Genomic DNA, 17,128 nt, shown 5'->3' with positions numbered 1-17,128 from the left:
TATTTTTTTTTCAATGACAAAGAATTCACATTTATTGCTGAACAAAAAAAACCCATTTATTATATACTGTACAGTAGTTGTCATCACAAACCAGCATAACCAGACAAACTGTGAATCCTATCAAGAATTTCTTACTACTACCCTACTATTATTTCCATGTACAATTATACTTTCTTCAAATACATGTTATATATCTTCTGTTCGGGAATGCTGAGAAACAACATCTCCTACGTCTTACTTTTGGGGGATGCCTTATATTAGGCAATTCTACAAAACCTCTCCTATGTCTTACTTTCGGGGGTGACTTATTTTCGTGGAAACAGGGTAGCAGGAACCCACCTCTGACTTTTACGAAAATATGTAATTGTAGTTATAGCAAGACAAAACCTCATGGTTGTCCACATAAGAATATTCATTTCATTCCATAAGGGAGGATCAGTGATCATTCCTCCCTCACCAACACCCTCTACTTATTTATTAGTAAAAATATAAAACATTATTCAAATATAATACTGTTCCTAAACTGAATAGCATTTTCTCTAATCTCATGGTGTTAAGATGCCTAAATTTAAAATCCCTAATAAGCATGGCTAGAATTTTTGAGAGACTGTTCCTAATTTGGTGCTTAATAAAGGCTTTTGGGGGCCCACATGTCTCTAAATTCGTGTTAAGAATTTGCAGTCTTAACATATTTGGAAGGTATCGTGGGCTTGAGCAGGCAGGATCATCTCGACAATTTTAATTCACTTTAATTTATTTCATGAAGCTGAGTGTTATAATAACACACTCAAAAAGAATAATTTACTGTACTTGGTCTTCATCCCAAATCCCTAATTTAGCTACTGTTTATAAGAAATTTAAACATCTGGCTTGAGTTAATCATTTCAGGAATCCAGCTGAAAAGTCTGGAGAGCATTTTTCTGGAAAAGAAATTTTGTCATCTCATAAATGAAGATGTCCTGCCTATAGTCTGTACCGTTTTCTAGGGCCTTTTCCTCAAGCTCCACTATAACTACTTAAATAACCTTGCGACAATTTACTTTCCGGGAATTAACAGCCATTTGAAGGTTATTGGTCTGAGGCTGTACCTCAGGTTGTCATCTCCTCCAGGTTGCTCATTAATCCTTAGATACACAAAGGGCTATAGACAGAATTTCTTAATCAGCTTGTTCCAATATCTTTTCCATTTCATAGCATCTGGACAAAGTCATCTTGCTCCTTTCCCACTAGTGCTGTTTAAAAAGTCCACATGTTGGGATTTTTTCATTTTTCTTTCTTCCTACCGGGAATACATTTTGAACAGAAAAGTTATTGAGTGCTGGTTTTAACCAAGGATATACAGCATTGGATATACATGACTCATCAGACTGAATGCAAACTACTAGCTGGAAGCCAGGACATTCATATTCTGGTAGGTGAAATACAAATCAAGAGTTTGGGAATCTCCGCCAGGCATGGGGGAGTTGAGATAGCTCTTCCCCCTAGGCCATTACAAGTTATGCATGGTATGTTTGTGTGTATGTTTGGTTTTATAATAGGGGTTTTTAGTTGTTTTTATTATTGGATTGTACATGTTGTGTTTATTATTGTTGTTAGCCGCCCCGAGTCTGCGGAGAGGGGCGGCACACAAATCCAATAAATTATTATTATTATTAATTATTAATCTGATTGTCAACACAAAACCCATTTACGCTAATTTTAATTTTTTTATAGCTGATACAATTTAATACCCATGTCTTCATTCTGAACATTATACGTTACTTCAGGATAATATGCATTTAATTTTAGTTTATGGCCAGGTTACAAATCTGTACTTTGTTATGAGTAGAATTGTATGTGCTTGTTTGAGTGTGTGTGTGTGTGAGTGTGTGTATGTACATGTGTGTGTGTGTGTGTACATATTAAAGAATGGTATTAAGGCAAAGAATTGTGTGACTTTCATAGATTTTATACATAGTATTTCAAAGAATGGTATTAATTAAATTTCTATAGAGGCAAAGAAAAATATGTGGTTTACTATATCCTAACTTAATCTAATTGGTACCCAGTGGAAATTTTAGTCCATTTAGACACCAAATGAACTTACAGTCTGAACAGATTCTTAGCTCTTCTGTGTGTAAAGAGGATCAAAACATTAGTTAAACAAGAAAATGAAATTTAAGTTAACTTTAAATTACTCAACCATATTTGTGACTAATAGGTAAAAGGAGATTTTACATAAATTATATATGCTTATGTAGCACAATTAGTAGATAATACATATTTTATGTTAACATTCTTTGTAGTTCATGTTACAAACCTTTCTCTGTATCATCATGTATTACTACAATGACATGTCCAGTTGAAATCCTTTTTTAGTATATCACATCTGGGTTATCCAAACTCTCCTCCCAATGCATACAGTAGCTGTCTTTTTTAATCTAGTACATTCCTTACTTGCATTAAAATTAGTTATCATATTTTGTCCTATTTTGTATAGGTATTTCTAAGTGTCTGAATACAAATATTCTAAAATCCTTCTCAGCCAAAAATCGTTATACAGTATTTATTCATACTTGAATATTTTTTTTAATTTTTAAGGAGTTTATAGTAATTTGTTACACTTCGAATGAATTAGAAGTTTTAAATATTCCCAAATTTATGGGATGTTATAAATTATCTCTGTTTCTGTAATTTGTTTCGAGATCTTTAATTCAATTTGAAGTTCTGATTTCTTAACATTAATTTGTAACTTAAACAAATTACAGTTTAATCTTAAATAAGTATTTCAATAAATTATCCATATTAAACTATCCATATTTACTTCTGCTTTCCAGGATTTTCTAAGATTTTCTAGGAATGAATTAGGAGATTCTGACATATATGTTAAAAGATATACAGATCTCTCGCACACATGTATGCACACACAAACATACACATCAAGGCGGAAATGTTAGATGTTTTAGGATTTTGCAATACTCGTCTACAGTTTGGTTTCTTTAGAAAACAGTTCCTGGAAATTGAACGGTATTTCAGCAATAAAAAGCTTATCTACAAAGTAAACTTCATAGAACCCGACTCCCTGGAAGCCATATGGGAATTAGGAATCTATAATGTTACTACAGAGGATAACTATTTCCCATGCAACTTCTAGGGAGCACAGCATCCTTTGGGATTTATTATAACAATCTCTTTCTCCTTTTCAGACTTAGTTGCTGTCCAGACTAATTTCCCATTATGTTCTAAGGCAGTGATGGCAAACCTTTTTTTCCTTGGGTGTCAAAAGAGCATGTGCGAGCACTATCATACATATGCGAGTGCCCACACCCATAATTCAATGTCTGGAGAGGGCAAAAACAGCTCCCTCCCCCTGGATGCCCTCTGGAGGCCAGAAATGGCCTGTTTCCCAACTTCTGGTGGGCCCAGTAGCTCGTGTTTTACCCTCCCCAGGCTCCAAAGGCTTCCCTGGAGCCGAAGGAGGGTAAAAACACCCTCCAGCATCACCCTGGAGGCTCTCTGGAAGCCAAAAACGCCCTCACCGAGCCTCTGTGCATGCCAAAAATCAGCTGGCTAACACACACATGAGCATTGCAGCTGAACTAGGGCAACAATTCGTGTGCCAGCAGATACGCCTCCTTGTGCCACCTGTGGCACCTGTGCCATAGGTTCGCCATCACTGTTTTAACATATTCTTTATTGAATAATAAATTCATAAAAATTGGATCCTTGTATATCTTCTATTTTTTTCCAGATTGGTCCTTCAAATGTATTAAGACTGTAGTTCCTAACCAAAGATTGGTTGAAAATTTTAGAGTTTTATCCAAAGAAAGAGAAAGGGTACCAGGTTAGGCCTCTTCAGGCCTTCTTGGACAATGCTAGTGGCTGCCAGGTTTTAAGAATTAAGACATAGTTCAAACTGTAAAATCATTCAAGAATCTTCTTAGCCAACCTCTTTTAAGAAATACCAGTGATAATACTACTTTCATGCAGAGTCATTACAAATATCAAAATCATACATGTTATTTGGCATCATTTGGGTGTGTCTTAATAAAAGTATTCTACAACAGTATATTTCAAATAATCTAATTAAAATTATTTAAGCTTAAGGAAATTTTTAAAAGGTATAATTAAAATGAACTTAGTACATGTATGCATGCCCCCTCTACTGACCCCTTAAGTTTGAAGTCCTTTAAGTCCATGGAAGTCAATTTGTGATTGAAACTGTGAAAATTTGTAGCTGAGACAACTGAATCAGGTAGAGCATTCCAGACTTTGACATTTACATCCACTCAGGTAATTTATACAGTATCTAACTAGTTAATTATCTTGCATTACATACTGATTATCATCTTAAAGCATTTCTGAAATATTCATGGCAAAAGTCTAATGAACTGATCCTGAGTTTTCTATGGAATATAAACTATTGTATTCTTCCATGTTGAATCCGTCTTAGAAAAAACAAAGGTTCCTTCACATAACTTTAGAACTGTTCAATGGGCAGAACCTTTCTTTTCAGTCACATTTAATGTGCTGAAAAGCTTTGACTGCTTTTGAAAGAGTAACATTGCATTGGCTCTAAAAAAGATGGTATTGACTATATAGCCTTTAAGATTCAGTGCACAGAACTGTGATATAACTTTCCTTTCTTCTTTCTTTGTTAGAAAAGCTATTTAAACATTAGATTGATGGCACCATGGTCATTTTTTATCACACTGCATTTTCTTTAGCAGTGCAGGGATGGGATGTAGTCACAATTATTGATTTTTATTTGTGAGAATAGAATAGAATAAAAAAAATTATTGACCAAGTATGATTGGACACACAAAGAATTTGTCTTTGGATATACAGTAGTTTCACATTCATGTGTATCCCATACTATCAATCTTTTATTGCTCAGTTTGGAATGAGGCAGAACAGTATATTTTTTCAATACAAAATTAATGCAGAGAAATTTATACACATTTTCATCTGCTCTAGATAATAAATCTTATGATCACACAGATGCTTATGTGGGAAAGATTTATATAACTAACTCTACTTGTGGGGCACGCATGAGTAAATTGAAGAACATGTATACTGTATACCTGAACTTGTCTCATCAAAAGCAGAGGAAATAAAACAAATTTCCATATTTCAAGTATATTTTAATGTCAAACAAGGATCATAAAACTAAGTCTTCTATGAATATACTTGCTGGCAATTTTTTTTTTAAGTATTAACAATTCATTTCCTAAATATGCATATAACATGAGTAAAGCACTATTTAACGTTTTGACAAATAGTGGCATATTTGATGTCAAGTGACAACACCTGATCACAGATATTGAAAAACATCATGCTTTTGACAAATGAATAATGAATGACATTACTACCAGCGGCAGGTTGCTCCTGGTTTGAACCGGTTCTTTGAATGGTACCAGCAGCGGCAGGAGATTCCGCCCACCCACCTAGGACGTTTCTGCACATGTGCAAAAGCATCATGCAAGCTAGCATGCAAAACAGTGGCGATCTAATTTAGAACCCACCACTGGTTACTACCCACAGCTAATTGAATTTATGACTTGTAACTAACAGAGATGAATGTATTTTTCAATTATAATGTTATCAAGTTCCCATTTTTCCTATTTTTCTTGTTTTTGCCTCTTTTAAAAGGCAGTATAATAATTGCCATCTATAGCTTTAATTTCTCATAATGTTTGTAGTGCATGCATATTTTGGTAAAATAAAAATCCTTAGAGTATGCTCTTTAGCAATATTTTGTGCATATTTCCAGTAACATTTTCCTAATGTTTTTTCCCTAGAAATTTTATTGTATTTTAATCATGAAACAAATACTTATAGCTTATGCGTATAACTTATTCGGCTCATTGACATACGATTTATATACCATGACATTCAAATTCAAATATACTCCATACATTTTAGCTATACAATTTAATTTTACTTCTATGTTGTCTCTTCCTTTTGCCTTTTTTCTATTCTCAATTTAGTCGTACCACTTCTTCCATATTACGCAGTATTCCGAATCTATTTGTCCTTTCTATTAAATTGTTAATTTGTCCATTTCGGCACAATCAAATATTTTTTTAATAACTAAACTTTTGGGAGGTGTATTTGTTTTTCTCCAGCATTGCACAAACGCTATTCTTGCTGCTATTATTATATGTAAAATTATGTATGTTGTCCTTTGGTTATATTCCCCTTTAACAATCCCTAGCAAAGTTAGTTGTTTTTCATCCCTTTGAGATTCTACCATTTCAAAATCAGCCATCTGTGACAACTGAAAGCATAAGATTAGACATTGCTATTTTTAATCACATGATATTAAATAATATAGGTGTGATACCATCCATGAAAATGCTGATTACAGTCAAAACACAGTCACCCTGATTTGGGGAGCACTCCAGGGAAGCTGTATGATTTCATGTAGCTTTCCCATGCTCCCATTGGGGTGCTGAAATTTGTGCATGACACCTGATCTGACATACAGGGAGTGGACAAAGAATTGGAAACACCTTGAAAATCCAGATTTGGAATCCAGATTTGTGAAGCTCCCTTTGAACAATTTTTTTGGAAACTGGGTTCTGTACGTGTCTATTGAGCTCTGCAGTGATTTTAGGAGCTGTGGTCTTGCGATCCGCTCTAACAATTCGCTTTAGAGTACGACGGTCTCTCTCAGACAACTTCAACTTTCGACCAGACCTATGCTTGGCTGAGGACGTTTTCCCTTCTCTTTCAAAAGCAGTCATTACTTTTGAGAAATTACCTCTTGAAATGCCAAACATTCGGGCACTTTCGGTTACACTAGTGCCTGCTATTCGGGCACCAACAATTTGGCCTCTTTGAAAGTCTGAGAGATGCCATTTCTAGAAGGTTATAACCAATTTCCTTAAATTTCTGTAAAAACAAAGGTAGTTTAAAAAACATATCAAATAACAGAATTTTTAAAAACCCCATTAAAATATGTCAAGTTTTGGTTGATTTGAACATGTTCAAACATCATGATGTCAAAAAGTCAAGTGTTTCCATTTCTTTGTCCACGCCCTGTAAATGAGGTATGAATTTGAAATGAAAATATTCAAATGTGCAGATCCTAAGTACAAAAAACCCAGAATATGTTCCGCAGAAGTTGCTTGCTTTGTTGGAATAGTTTTCTGAAAAATTGGTTAAAAGACCAGACTTATAAAATTGTGTATTAATACATTATTCCTCAGAGCGTGAAGCAAAAGAATCCTGTGCTTGGTTACGGGCTGCTGGATTTCCTCAATATGCTCAACTTTATGAAGGTATGTTTTAGAAAGCCTTGTTTAATCTATAATCTTAGTTACAGAAAAGACTATTATGTTTGTTTTGATGCTATATTGTTGAAGCGGGAACACCTACATCTTTCAAAATGCTAGAACTAAATCTGGTAGATTTCATCAACAGGAACACTAATCTTGAGTTAATTAGAAAATCACATTGAATTAAAGAATTAAATCTGAATGTTGAGATATTCTTGGGCTCAGCATTGTGTAGATCAGTGGTTCTCAATCTGGGGACAGGAACCTGTTTGGAGGCTGAACAAATGTTTCACAAGGATCGGCTAAGACCATGGGAAAGTTTAGAACTCAGACGCCTTAAACAAGATCTAAGTATTGCCCACAAGATCATATGCTGCAACGTCCTGCCTGTCGGCGACTACTTCAGCTTCAACCACAACAACACAAGAGCACACAACAGATTTAAACTTAATATTAACCGCTTCAAACTTGACTGTAAAAAATATGACTTCAGTAACCGAGTTGTCGAAGCGTGGAACTCATTACCGGACTCCATAGTGTCATCCCCAAACCCCCAACACTTTACCCTTAGATTATCTACAGTTGACCTATCCAGATTCCTAAGAGGTCAGTAAGGGGCGAGTACAATTGCACTAGAGTGCCTTCCGTCCCCTGTCCTATTGCTCTCCTATATCTCCTATACCTTTCTTCTATTCCTATATCTCTTCTTCTATTCTTTCATTGATATGTTCTATTACTATAGCTTCTTTTCTATTATTTCTTAGATATATTTTACTATGAGTATCTCCTCTATAACTTTCATCATGTATTTTACTATGTGTATATAGATATATACCCATTAAAACCCTCATTTTGTATTGGACAAAATAAATAAATAAATAAATAAGGAAGGAAGGAAGGAAGGAAGGAAAGAAAGAGAGAGAGAGAAAGAAAGAAAAAAGAAAGAAAGACAAATTTCCCATGGTGTTAGGAACTAAAGCTTCTATTCTGGGGCATTGGAACATATTTTTACAATCTGACCAATCAGGCGTTTACAGTGTGGGTGTCCCTGTGACCTTCCTGCCAATAGCTTAAAGCTCTGTAGGGAGAATTGGCCTTAGACTTATGGTTGGGGGTCACCACAACATGAGGAACTGTAATAAGGGGTTGTGGCATTAGAAAGGTTGAAAACCACTGGTGCAGATGTATCTAAGTTCATGTGCAATATTTTTTGCAATGTATTCTACACTTGAAAAAAAGGAGAATCTAAAAGGAGCCTAACAGTTTGGCTGGCCCTGTCAAAACCTTTAGGTTTTGCTTGGGCGCCACCCACAATTTTTTGCCTTTCAAAGGCTAAATGGAATGCTTAGTGTTATATGCTCAAGTTATTTTAATGGCAAGTAGTATGTATGATGTCACTACACAATTTGCATGTGCTTTTCATTAAAGACAATGATAATAAAGGTGATGTGATAAATGCAGAAGAGTAAAAGAGCTTTGTATTGGAATAGTAGCCTACCCTAACTCCTTGTCTTTCAAATATGCTGAACTTTTATTTAACAATAACTACTTTTTTCTATACCTGTGATTAGAACATTACTATTTACTGAATGTTACCTGTTTACAAAAAAAGGTTGAAAAATGAATCTTTCAATTTTGTATTGCATTCAGAACAGGATACATGAACATCATTTTAATGAATACATTTTATTTATTTTGTATATGTTGTTGGAGAATGCATCCAGTATCTCTCAAAGTCAACTGTTTGTTGCTGTCAAAATAAGTAGTTTTTCTCTTGTAGATTACCAGTTCCCTATTGATATTGCTGCTGTGAAGAAAGATCATGATTTTCTTGACAAAGACCTTGTAGAAACTCTTTGTAGGTAATGTGCTTTCTGTTTCACACTATTCTTTTAATATACTTTGTAAAACTTACAGCATTTTACACAATGCAGAGGATTCTGCAAACTTTAGGCAGATATTGATTGTTACCAGCCTCCCTTCTCTGTTGTAAATAATGACTTTTTTAAATCCTCAGTTGCAGCAGCTCCGAAAATTGGACCTCAAGTAAACTTGAGCATCCTGAATGGATCAGAATTAGAAAATGTAATCTTTAAAAATGGCCTTTAAAAACCTGCTAGGTTTTCAAAGAATATTAGTTATGAATGAATTTACCATTGACTCACACATACTGTCAAGTGGACCAGGTGAAATTGAAAAGAAACCATCACAAAAACAACATATATGATAGAAAAAACTTGTTCTTTCTAATGAAGATGATTGAAGGTGATGAAACAGAGCTCTCTGTATTCTAACCTTCAATCATCTACATTTTATTTCATTAGAAAGAGCACGTTTTTTTCCTATCGTATTTTGTTTTTGTGATGATTTCTTTTCAAATAAGGCTGCAAAAATCAGTCAAAGAATGACCAGTATATGAATTGTTGCTTCTCTGGACAAACTGCAAGGGGAAAAAATCACAACACCTTTTCTGTAGACGATTGTTCTAGGTATTCTAGCATTTTAATTTTATTTAGTGTAACAAGATAAAAGCAGCTTGTCCTGAGATGGACCAAATATAATATTGACTAGTGTTGCTTAAAGTGGTGTTGCTTAGGATCTGACAGATATGACAGATGGAGAATCATGTCTTCTGCCACTTCAAGTGGGTGTAAGGAAGTACACCAACTAGACTGGAGTTAATCAGAAAACTGAAGACTTAAACTTTTTCATATCTTTGACAATCTCTTTCAAAGTTTTGAAAAGGCCCCAGAGGACATAATTTTTTCTTAAAACGAATCAGCTTAAATTGGCATTGCCTTAATTAAAATACAGGCATTCACTTTGGGGGAAAAATACAATTCTGTCATTGCTTACATTTTTAAACTTGAGCAGATCAACTCGTTAAAAAATGACACCAATATAGAGTTTATAGAAAGCAGGTGTTAAGGAATAATAATTCCAGGCCAATCAAACAGAGGAACCTAACAAGTAAAGAGAAAAGTTTATTCAGCAATGAATTTTGGATCTGCCTTCAGATACATTAGAATGGTTATACTACTCATAACAGACATATCTCTATTTCTCAGTAGTTTAATGTGCTCTTTTGCTTTATATGGCCTATATTTCATGCACATACAAATGTACTTTGCCTCCTACGTGTCTTTTAAAATATTCTAAATGGTAAACTATTCTGACATGAATATTACTGCACTCCCTTGCTTCCCTTGTATATAATATGTTTGTTTGGTATGCTTTTAATTACTTAAAAGTCTTTAGATTTTACTGCAATCAGAACAGTAAAGCACAAATATTCAGTCTTGTTATTTTTGTCAGAACTGTTCAGACATTTTTTGTGATGTATTTTGATACATCGTTCAAGTAATCATATGGGAGCCTAGTGTCCAAGGACTGGAGGTCCAGCAGCAACTCTCCTCAGCAGTAGTCCCCTCATTTGAAACAGGCTGCCCTCAAAGACAGTCACTTTGGGCGTCCAGGAAGACTGTTAACACAGTGCTCTTACAAAAATTCTGAAGCAAGAAGTGTCAGTTAAATGGACACAGATGCTTGCTGGGTTGGTGATTCCTGGCTCACACGGTAGTGGGTTTTTTCTTAACACAGTATATAAGATGCCTAAAATCACAGATGAAATGGAATATACATTTAGACAAACAATTAATAATAAATAATTTATAATTTATTGGATTTGTATGCCGCCCCTCTCCGTAGACTTGGGGCGGCTAACAACAATGATAAAAGGAGCATGTGACAATCCAATAATAAAACAGCTAAAAACCCTTATTTATAAAAACCAAACATACACACAAACATACCATGCATAACTTGTAATGGCCTAGGGGGAAGGAATATCTCAACTCCCCCATGCCTGGTGGTATAAATGAGTCTTGAGTAGTTTACGAAAGACAGGGAGGGTGGGGGCAATTCTAATCTCCGGGGGGAGTTGGTTCCAGAGGGCCAGGGCCACCACAGAGAAGGCTCTTCCCCTGGGGCCCCCCAAACGACATTGTTTAGTCGACGGGACCCGGAGAAGGCCAACTCTGTGGGACCTTATCGGTCGCTGGGATTCGTGCGGTAGCAGGCGGTTCCAGAGGTAATATGGTCCAATGCCATGTAGGGCTTTAAAGGTCATGACCAACACTTTGAATTGTGACCAGAAACTGATCGGCAGCCAATGCAAGTCACGGAGTGTTGAAGAAACGTGGGCGAATCCTGGAAGCCCCACGATGGCTCTCGCGGCTGCATTCAGTTATTTTTATTTCTAATGGAGTGCTTTAGGTGGAGAGCTTGATAGAGAGGATGCATTCAGGCTTAAATTTTATATAAAAATCAATTTCTAGTTATGGTAACAAATGCCCATTATTTCAAACCATTGGATTAGTTGCCAGATTATATGGGCTTCAAGATAGTCTAATTTCCTATTCCCATTCATAGGAATGAACCATGCATCTTGCATTCAAATCAAAGAAGGAACTAAATTTCATATTATGAAGAGCCAATCAATAAGTTTTTGTTTTATTTTTAGACGATTGAACACACTGAATAAATGTGCCTCAATGAAACTTGATCTGAACTTTCAAAGAAAAAAGGCAAGTATATGCACATTCATATATTTTTATGTAAGGGAAAATACAGCGGTACCTCTATCTAAGAACGCCTCTACTTAAGAACTTTTCTAGATAAGAACTGGGTGTTCAAGATTTTTTTGCCTCTTCTTAAGAACCACTTTCTACTTAAGAACCCAAGCCCAGAGAAATTTCCCAGGAAATTTGGGTGCGGCACGAAGGGTTGGCCAGTTTCCTGCCATTCCCCCTTTAATCCCGGTCACCTCAGGCTTTTCTGGGCTGCCAGAGGAGCCTTTCAGTGGCGCTTAAGGAGGCTTTGACAGTCCAGAGTGAACAAAGTATTTTCCTTTCTCTGGGCACTTGGAGAGAGAATAAACCACTTTGCTGTGGTGATTCTCTCGCGCTGCCTCCCATACACCCAGCGCGAGGTTGCCTCCCAGAGCATCTGGGCACAGAAAGGCAAAAGGGGGCATTTCGCCCCGGCTGGATCAACTCGGCTTCAGCCAAACCGAGAAGTCACTACAGTGAAGGAAAGGTGCCGGCTACAAAGCGAGTGAGTGAGAGGAGAAGGGAGCCCTTCAGCATGGGAAGGAAGAGGAAGCAGGTAGCAGCAGCAGCCGCCTTTCGGTCAAAGGAGCGGGAGGTTCCCCCTCTCTCCCGCCTGGGTTTCTCTCTAGCGCAGTGTATGGGAGGCAGTCTTATGCCGGGTGTATGGGAGGCGGGTGCTCTTCCTCACTACCTCAGAGTCCCTCTTTTTTTTTTAAGCCTTAAAGTTTTGGATTTTTTTGATTTCCCTCACCTTCTTCCTTCGGCAGCGACTATCCTCCTCCTCTTCTTTCTCCTCCTCCTCCCACCCAAATTCTGAGCTTTTATTTCTTTCCTAATTGGTTTGCATGTATTATTTGCTTTTATATTGATTCCTATGGGAAAAATTGCTCCTACTTATAAACTTTTCTACTTAAGAACCTGGTCACTGAACAAATTAAGTGCTTAGGTAGAGGTGCCACTGTACTTAAATTCTCCTAAAATCGAAGTCCCAGATAATGTAGTATTAAATACAAGTGTTATTTCCCTGTAATTTTTCTATTATTTATAAAGTCCAACAATAACCTCTATCAGATGCAGTATATAGAAGAAATTTTTTATCATCAATCATCACTATGTTTTTGAAGATTGATTAAGATGAAGCTAGTTCATGACGTATCAATATGCTTTTTCTAATGTATCCCAAAAAATTAGCTTCTGTTCTGTTTATACTTCCTCTTCCTAGAGAAATCTCACATGGAAAATCAACACCCAGATTGTGACAGTTCCCCCACGCCATGGAGAATGGCTTTCTCCAACTCCTTTTTAACTGCTCGCGAAGAATGTGGGGATTTGAAAGTATCTGCATAAGTAGCAAATGAAATACAGTAAATTGTAAGAGAAAACAATTCCCAAGGGTCCTTACAAAATACAAGGAAAGCCTGTTTGGTTAACTAGGTAGTCTAAGTATGACCCTACACTATGATTCCTTGCCAGATAAAAAAGCAAGAGACATTTTTTGGTTTTATTTTCTTTCATTTGTGCTGACTTATTAAATTAAAGTTTGCCATGTTTACAACTCATTGTATAACACAGGCGTTATCTAAGGCTTAAGGGGTTTTAAGAAGGAATGTAGAAAATGCTGTTTGATATGAAAACTTTTGTGAAGGAGCCAATAACATTTTATTTACAAGGCACTCCTCTCCCTGGGGCCCTTTTTAATCAGGAGCTTGCATAGTACAGATCATTGCTCCAAGGAACATTGTACAGATTGGATTCTCTCACAAAATGCTCGACAAATTCTTTTCATTGGTGCCGGAGAAGTCATTGCCAGCAGTGCTTGAAGCAAAATAAGAAGGGATAGGATGCCGATGCTGTTTCATTTCATTCCTTTTCAAGTAGACTTAAAGCAGGCATTCATACCATTTGTCAGGCTGAGGGCTGCACTCAAAAAAGTGTGATCTGTATTCTGAAAGTGCTGAAGCACAAAACGTCTATAGATAGCATTCCGTCAAATCCTGGAGCTCAGGAAGGCTGCTCTACTCATCTAATCTCATCAGAAGGGCAGGTTCTATTTGAAGAAGACAAAAAAATCTGGACACCAGGCCATGTTGGGCTTTAAAAATGAGTATCTGGTAGCTTGAATCTCACTGACAAGTTGACTGACATGGTGTTACATGGGGGAATCTAGGCAATCTTTCAGCCGTTGCCTAGTGAACTGGCAGAAATAGAATAGAATAGAATTTTTATTGGCCAAGTGTGATTGGACACACAAGGAATTTATCTTGCTTCATACGCTCTCAGTGTGCATAAAAGAAAAGTTCGTGAAAAATTATAAGGTACAGCACTTAATGATAGTCCAGGTACAAATAAGCAATCAAATCATATTAGGAACCAGTCAATATAAATTGTACAAACAACAAAGTTGCAGTCATACAGTCATTAAGGGGCGTACATAAGTGCACTGGTGTGCCTTTCATCCCCTGTCCAATTGTCTTTCCTTTCTCTCACTTATCATATATATTCTCTTTCTTTCATATATCCTCTCCTCTAAGTTCACTTTTACTCTTATATATATTACTACATGTCTATTTTTCTTCCTATGTATTTGTGTATTGGACGAATGAATGAATGAATGAATGAATGAATGAATGAATGAATGAATGAATGAATAAATTTGTGGGAGGAGATGGGTGATAGGAACGATAAGATTACCTAATAGTAGTGCAGACTTAGTAAATAGTTTGACACTGTTGAGGGAATTATTTGTTTAGCAGAGTAATGGCGTTCGGGGAAAAACTGTTCCTGGGTCAAGTTGTTCTGGTATGCAGTGTTCTATAGCGTCATTTTGAGGGTAGGAGTTGAAGCAGTTTGTATCCAGGATGTGAGGTGTCTGTAAATATTTTCACAGCCCTCTTTTTAACTTGTGCAGTATGCAGGTCCTCAATTGAAGGCAGATTGGTAGCAATCGTTTTTTTCTGCAGTTTTAATTATCCTCTGAAGTCTATGTCTGTCTTGATGGTCTTTGAATGGTCTTTGAAGGCAGCCCCACATAAAAGCAAATTATAGTTGTCTGATCATATGATGACAAGGGCTCAAATAACCAAGAACAAATCTTTTTGTTATTATATATGTCTGTGAACTTACAGTCTCCCAATGACTCACATTTCGGAAAATGCACCTCAGTGATTTTCCCTTTTCCTTTGTTGTCTCTGTATCAACATTTAGAGTGAAAATTCCTTAGGACAAAGAAGTAATTTTCTGCTTTGGGCGTAAATTACTTGGGTGATTTTACTAATCAAGGATCAGGTATAATTAGGATGATGTCATGATATGCTTTTCAATCAAATAGACCTTTAATCTGAAGTCACATACTGCTCATTAATAATTGCTCATAGAAAAATATACATAATATTTCAGCTTTGACAACATATGAAGGCAAATGCAGACAAATCAAACTGGGAACTTAAAATAATTAAGAAATTAAATCTTTTTTTCGATACAAAATGAAAAATCAGAAAATCTAAGTACTTACAATTTTATGTTAAGTAAAGTTATATTTTTATTTCCTGTGCATATGAAATTATACAGATAATGATTTTATTTCTTTGCTTCTTAAGATCTCTAATTTTTATGTGCATCATAACAGAAAGACCTTCAGTAACTTTGCTTCTTGTGAATAATGTAATTGGACTCTATTTTCAGATGCCCCTGGGGAAGTAGACAGATGTTCAAACACATTAAGACTTTTTAATATTCTGTCATTCAGTAAATCATTATTTTACTGTGCAGTATTTGTCTTTATCCCTTCCTGTATGCAACCAGGTCCCATTTACAATGCATTTGCATTGTAATTCAATATGAACTGATTCTTATCTATTTTGTCATCCTACTAAAACATACAGAAATATTGAAAACATACAACTGTACCACATCCTTTCTTAGTGTAATGCTTCTTTAAAAATTTTGAACTCTACTTAGCTAGTACAATACTTTGCCATCTTTGAAGCACTGGCACTTCAAGCCCCTATACTCTTGTGATTAGGGAAGTAAGTTGACAGCTGAAAAAGTCAGACCCCTATCAAGTTAGTAATTACAGAAAGCCAATAATTTCATTTTGTTTTTTACTTTTATTTATTTTTTGTTTGTCAATTATGTACAAGATAGCTGGTATAGATATAAACATAGAAATAAACTAAGTAAATACAGATAAATGAAGGCAATAAGATGGTAGGACAGGGACAATAGGCATGCTGGTGTGCTTATGCATGCCTCTCACAGACCTCTTAGGAATGGAGTGAGGTTGAGTAGACAGTCTAAGGTTAAAGTTTTTGGGATATGTGGAAGAAACCACAGAGTCAGGTAATGAATTCCAGGTATTGATCACTCTGTTGCTGAAGTCATATTTTATGCAGTCGGGTTTGGAGTGGTTTACATTAAATTTGTATCTATTGTGTGCTCATGTATTGTTGTGGTTGAAGCTGAAGTAATCATTGGCAGGTAGGACACTGTGGCAGATAATTTTATGAACTAATTTAGATCGGTTCGAGGGCGACGTAGTTCTAAGTTGTTTAAGCCCAAGATTTCAGGTCTGGTAGAATAAGGTATTCTGTTGCAAGCAGAGGAGTGGAGGACTCTTCTCGTGAAATATTTTTGAACTATTTCAATTGTATTAATGTCTGATATACAGTGCGGGTTCCAGACAGGTGAGGTGTATTCGAGAATTGATCTAGTAAATGTTTTGAATGCTCTAGTTTGCAGTGCAATATTTCCAGAAAAGAGGTTATGCAGGATTAGATTGACTATTCTTAGTTCCTTTTTTGCAATGTTTATACAGTGGGCTTTGGCACTTAGATCATTAGATATGAGTACTCCAAGATCCTTGACAGAATGATATTTATTTCTTATCTGTCTCTCCGTAAATGGCAGGACAAATAGATTTTGCTGGTACAGGATGAGAAAGTATATTTTGACCATCTGATGTCCTGATGACCAATTGGAACTGGTAGTAACAAACTTTTCTCCATCACTCTGTGTGCTCCATTAGCTGACACTGGTTAATATTTGCTGATGGCTTCACCAACAGCAAACAACATTAGTTGCCATTGCTAATGACAACAAAATATCCTTGTGCTGCAGATTACAGGTAGAGAGGGGAATAAAAAATGGGAGGAAGAGCAAGATTATGTATGTACAGTGTTCCCTCGATTTTCGCGGGTTCGAACTTCACGGAAAGTCTATACCACAGTTTTTCAAAAATATTAAGTAAAAAATACTTTG

The 17,128-nt window shown here is 36.1% G+C and overlaps 1 protein-coding gene across 6 annotated transcripts in view; it reads left to right on the top strand.

Moving 5' to 3' along the window:
• STARD13 (StAR related lipid transfer domain containing 13) overlaps nt 1–17,128 on the top strand; it is a 142,738-nt gene that overhangs the window by 84,270 nt on the left and 41,340 nt on the right. For 4 of the 6 annotated variants that reach the window (XM_070749895.1, XM_070749894.1, XM_070749897.1 and 1 more), the window contains exons 2-4: nt 7,194–7,265; nt 9,043–9,124; nt 11,785–11,848. In XM_070749895.1, the coding sequence (XP_070605996.1) occupies nt 7,194–7,265; nt 9,043–9,124; nt 11,785–11,848 (218 nt within the window). Of the gene's footprint in view, nt 1–1,251; nt 1,412–7,193; nt 7,266–9,042; nt 9,125–11,784; nt 11,849–17,128 lie in introns of those variants that run through there. The other 2 variants (XM_070749896.1, XM_070749899.1) reach the window with 2 other exon arrangements.

Source organism: Erythrolamprus reginae, chromosome 4 (genome assembly GCF_031021105.1).
Source record: "Erythrolamprus reginae isolate rEryReg1 chromosome 4, rEryReg1.hap1, whole genome shotgun sequence".
Lineage (NCBI taxonomy): Eukaryota > Metazoa > Chordata > Lepidosauria > Squamata > Dipsadidae > Erythrolamprus > Erythrolamprus reginae.
The sequence above is the reverse complement of the archived record's forward strand: the minus strand, read 5'-3'. Positions and strand labels throughout refer to the sequence as shown.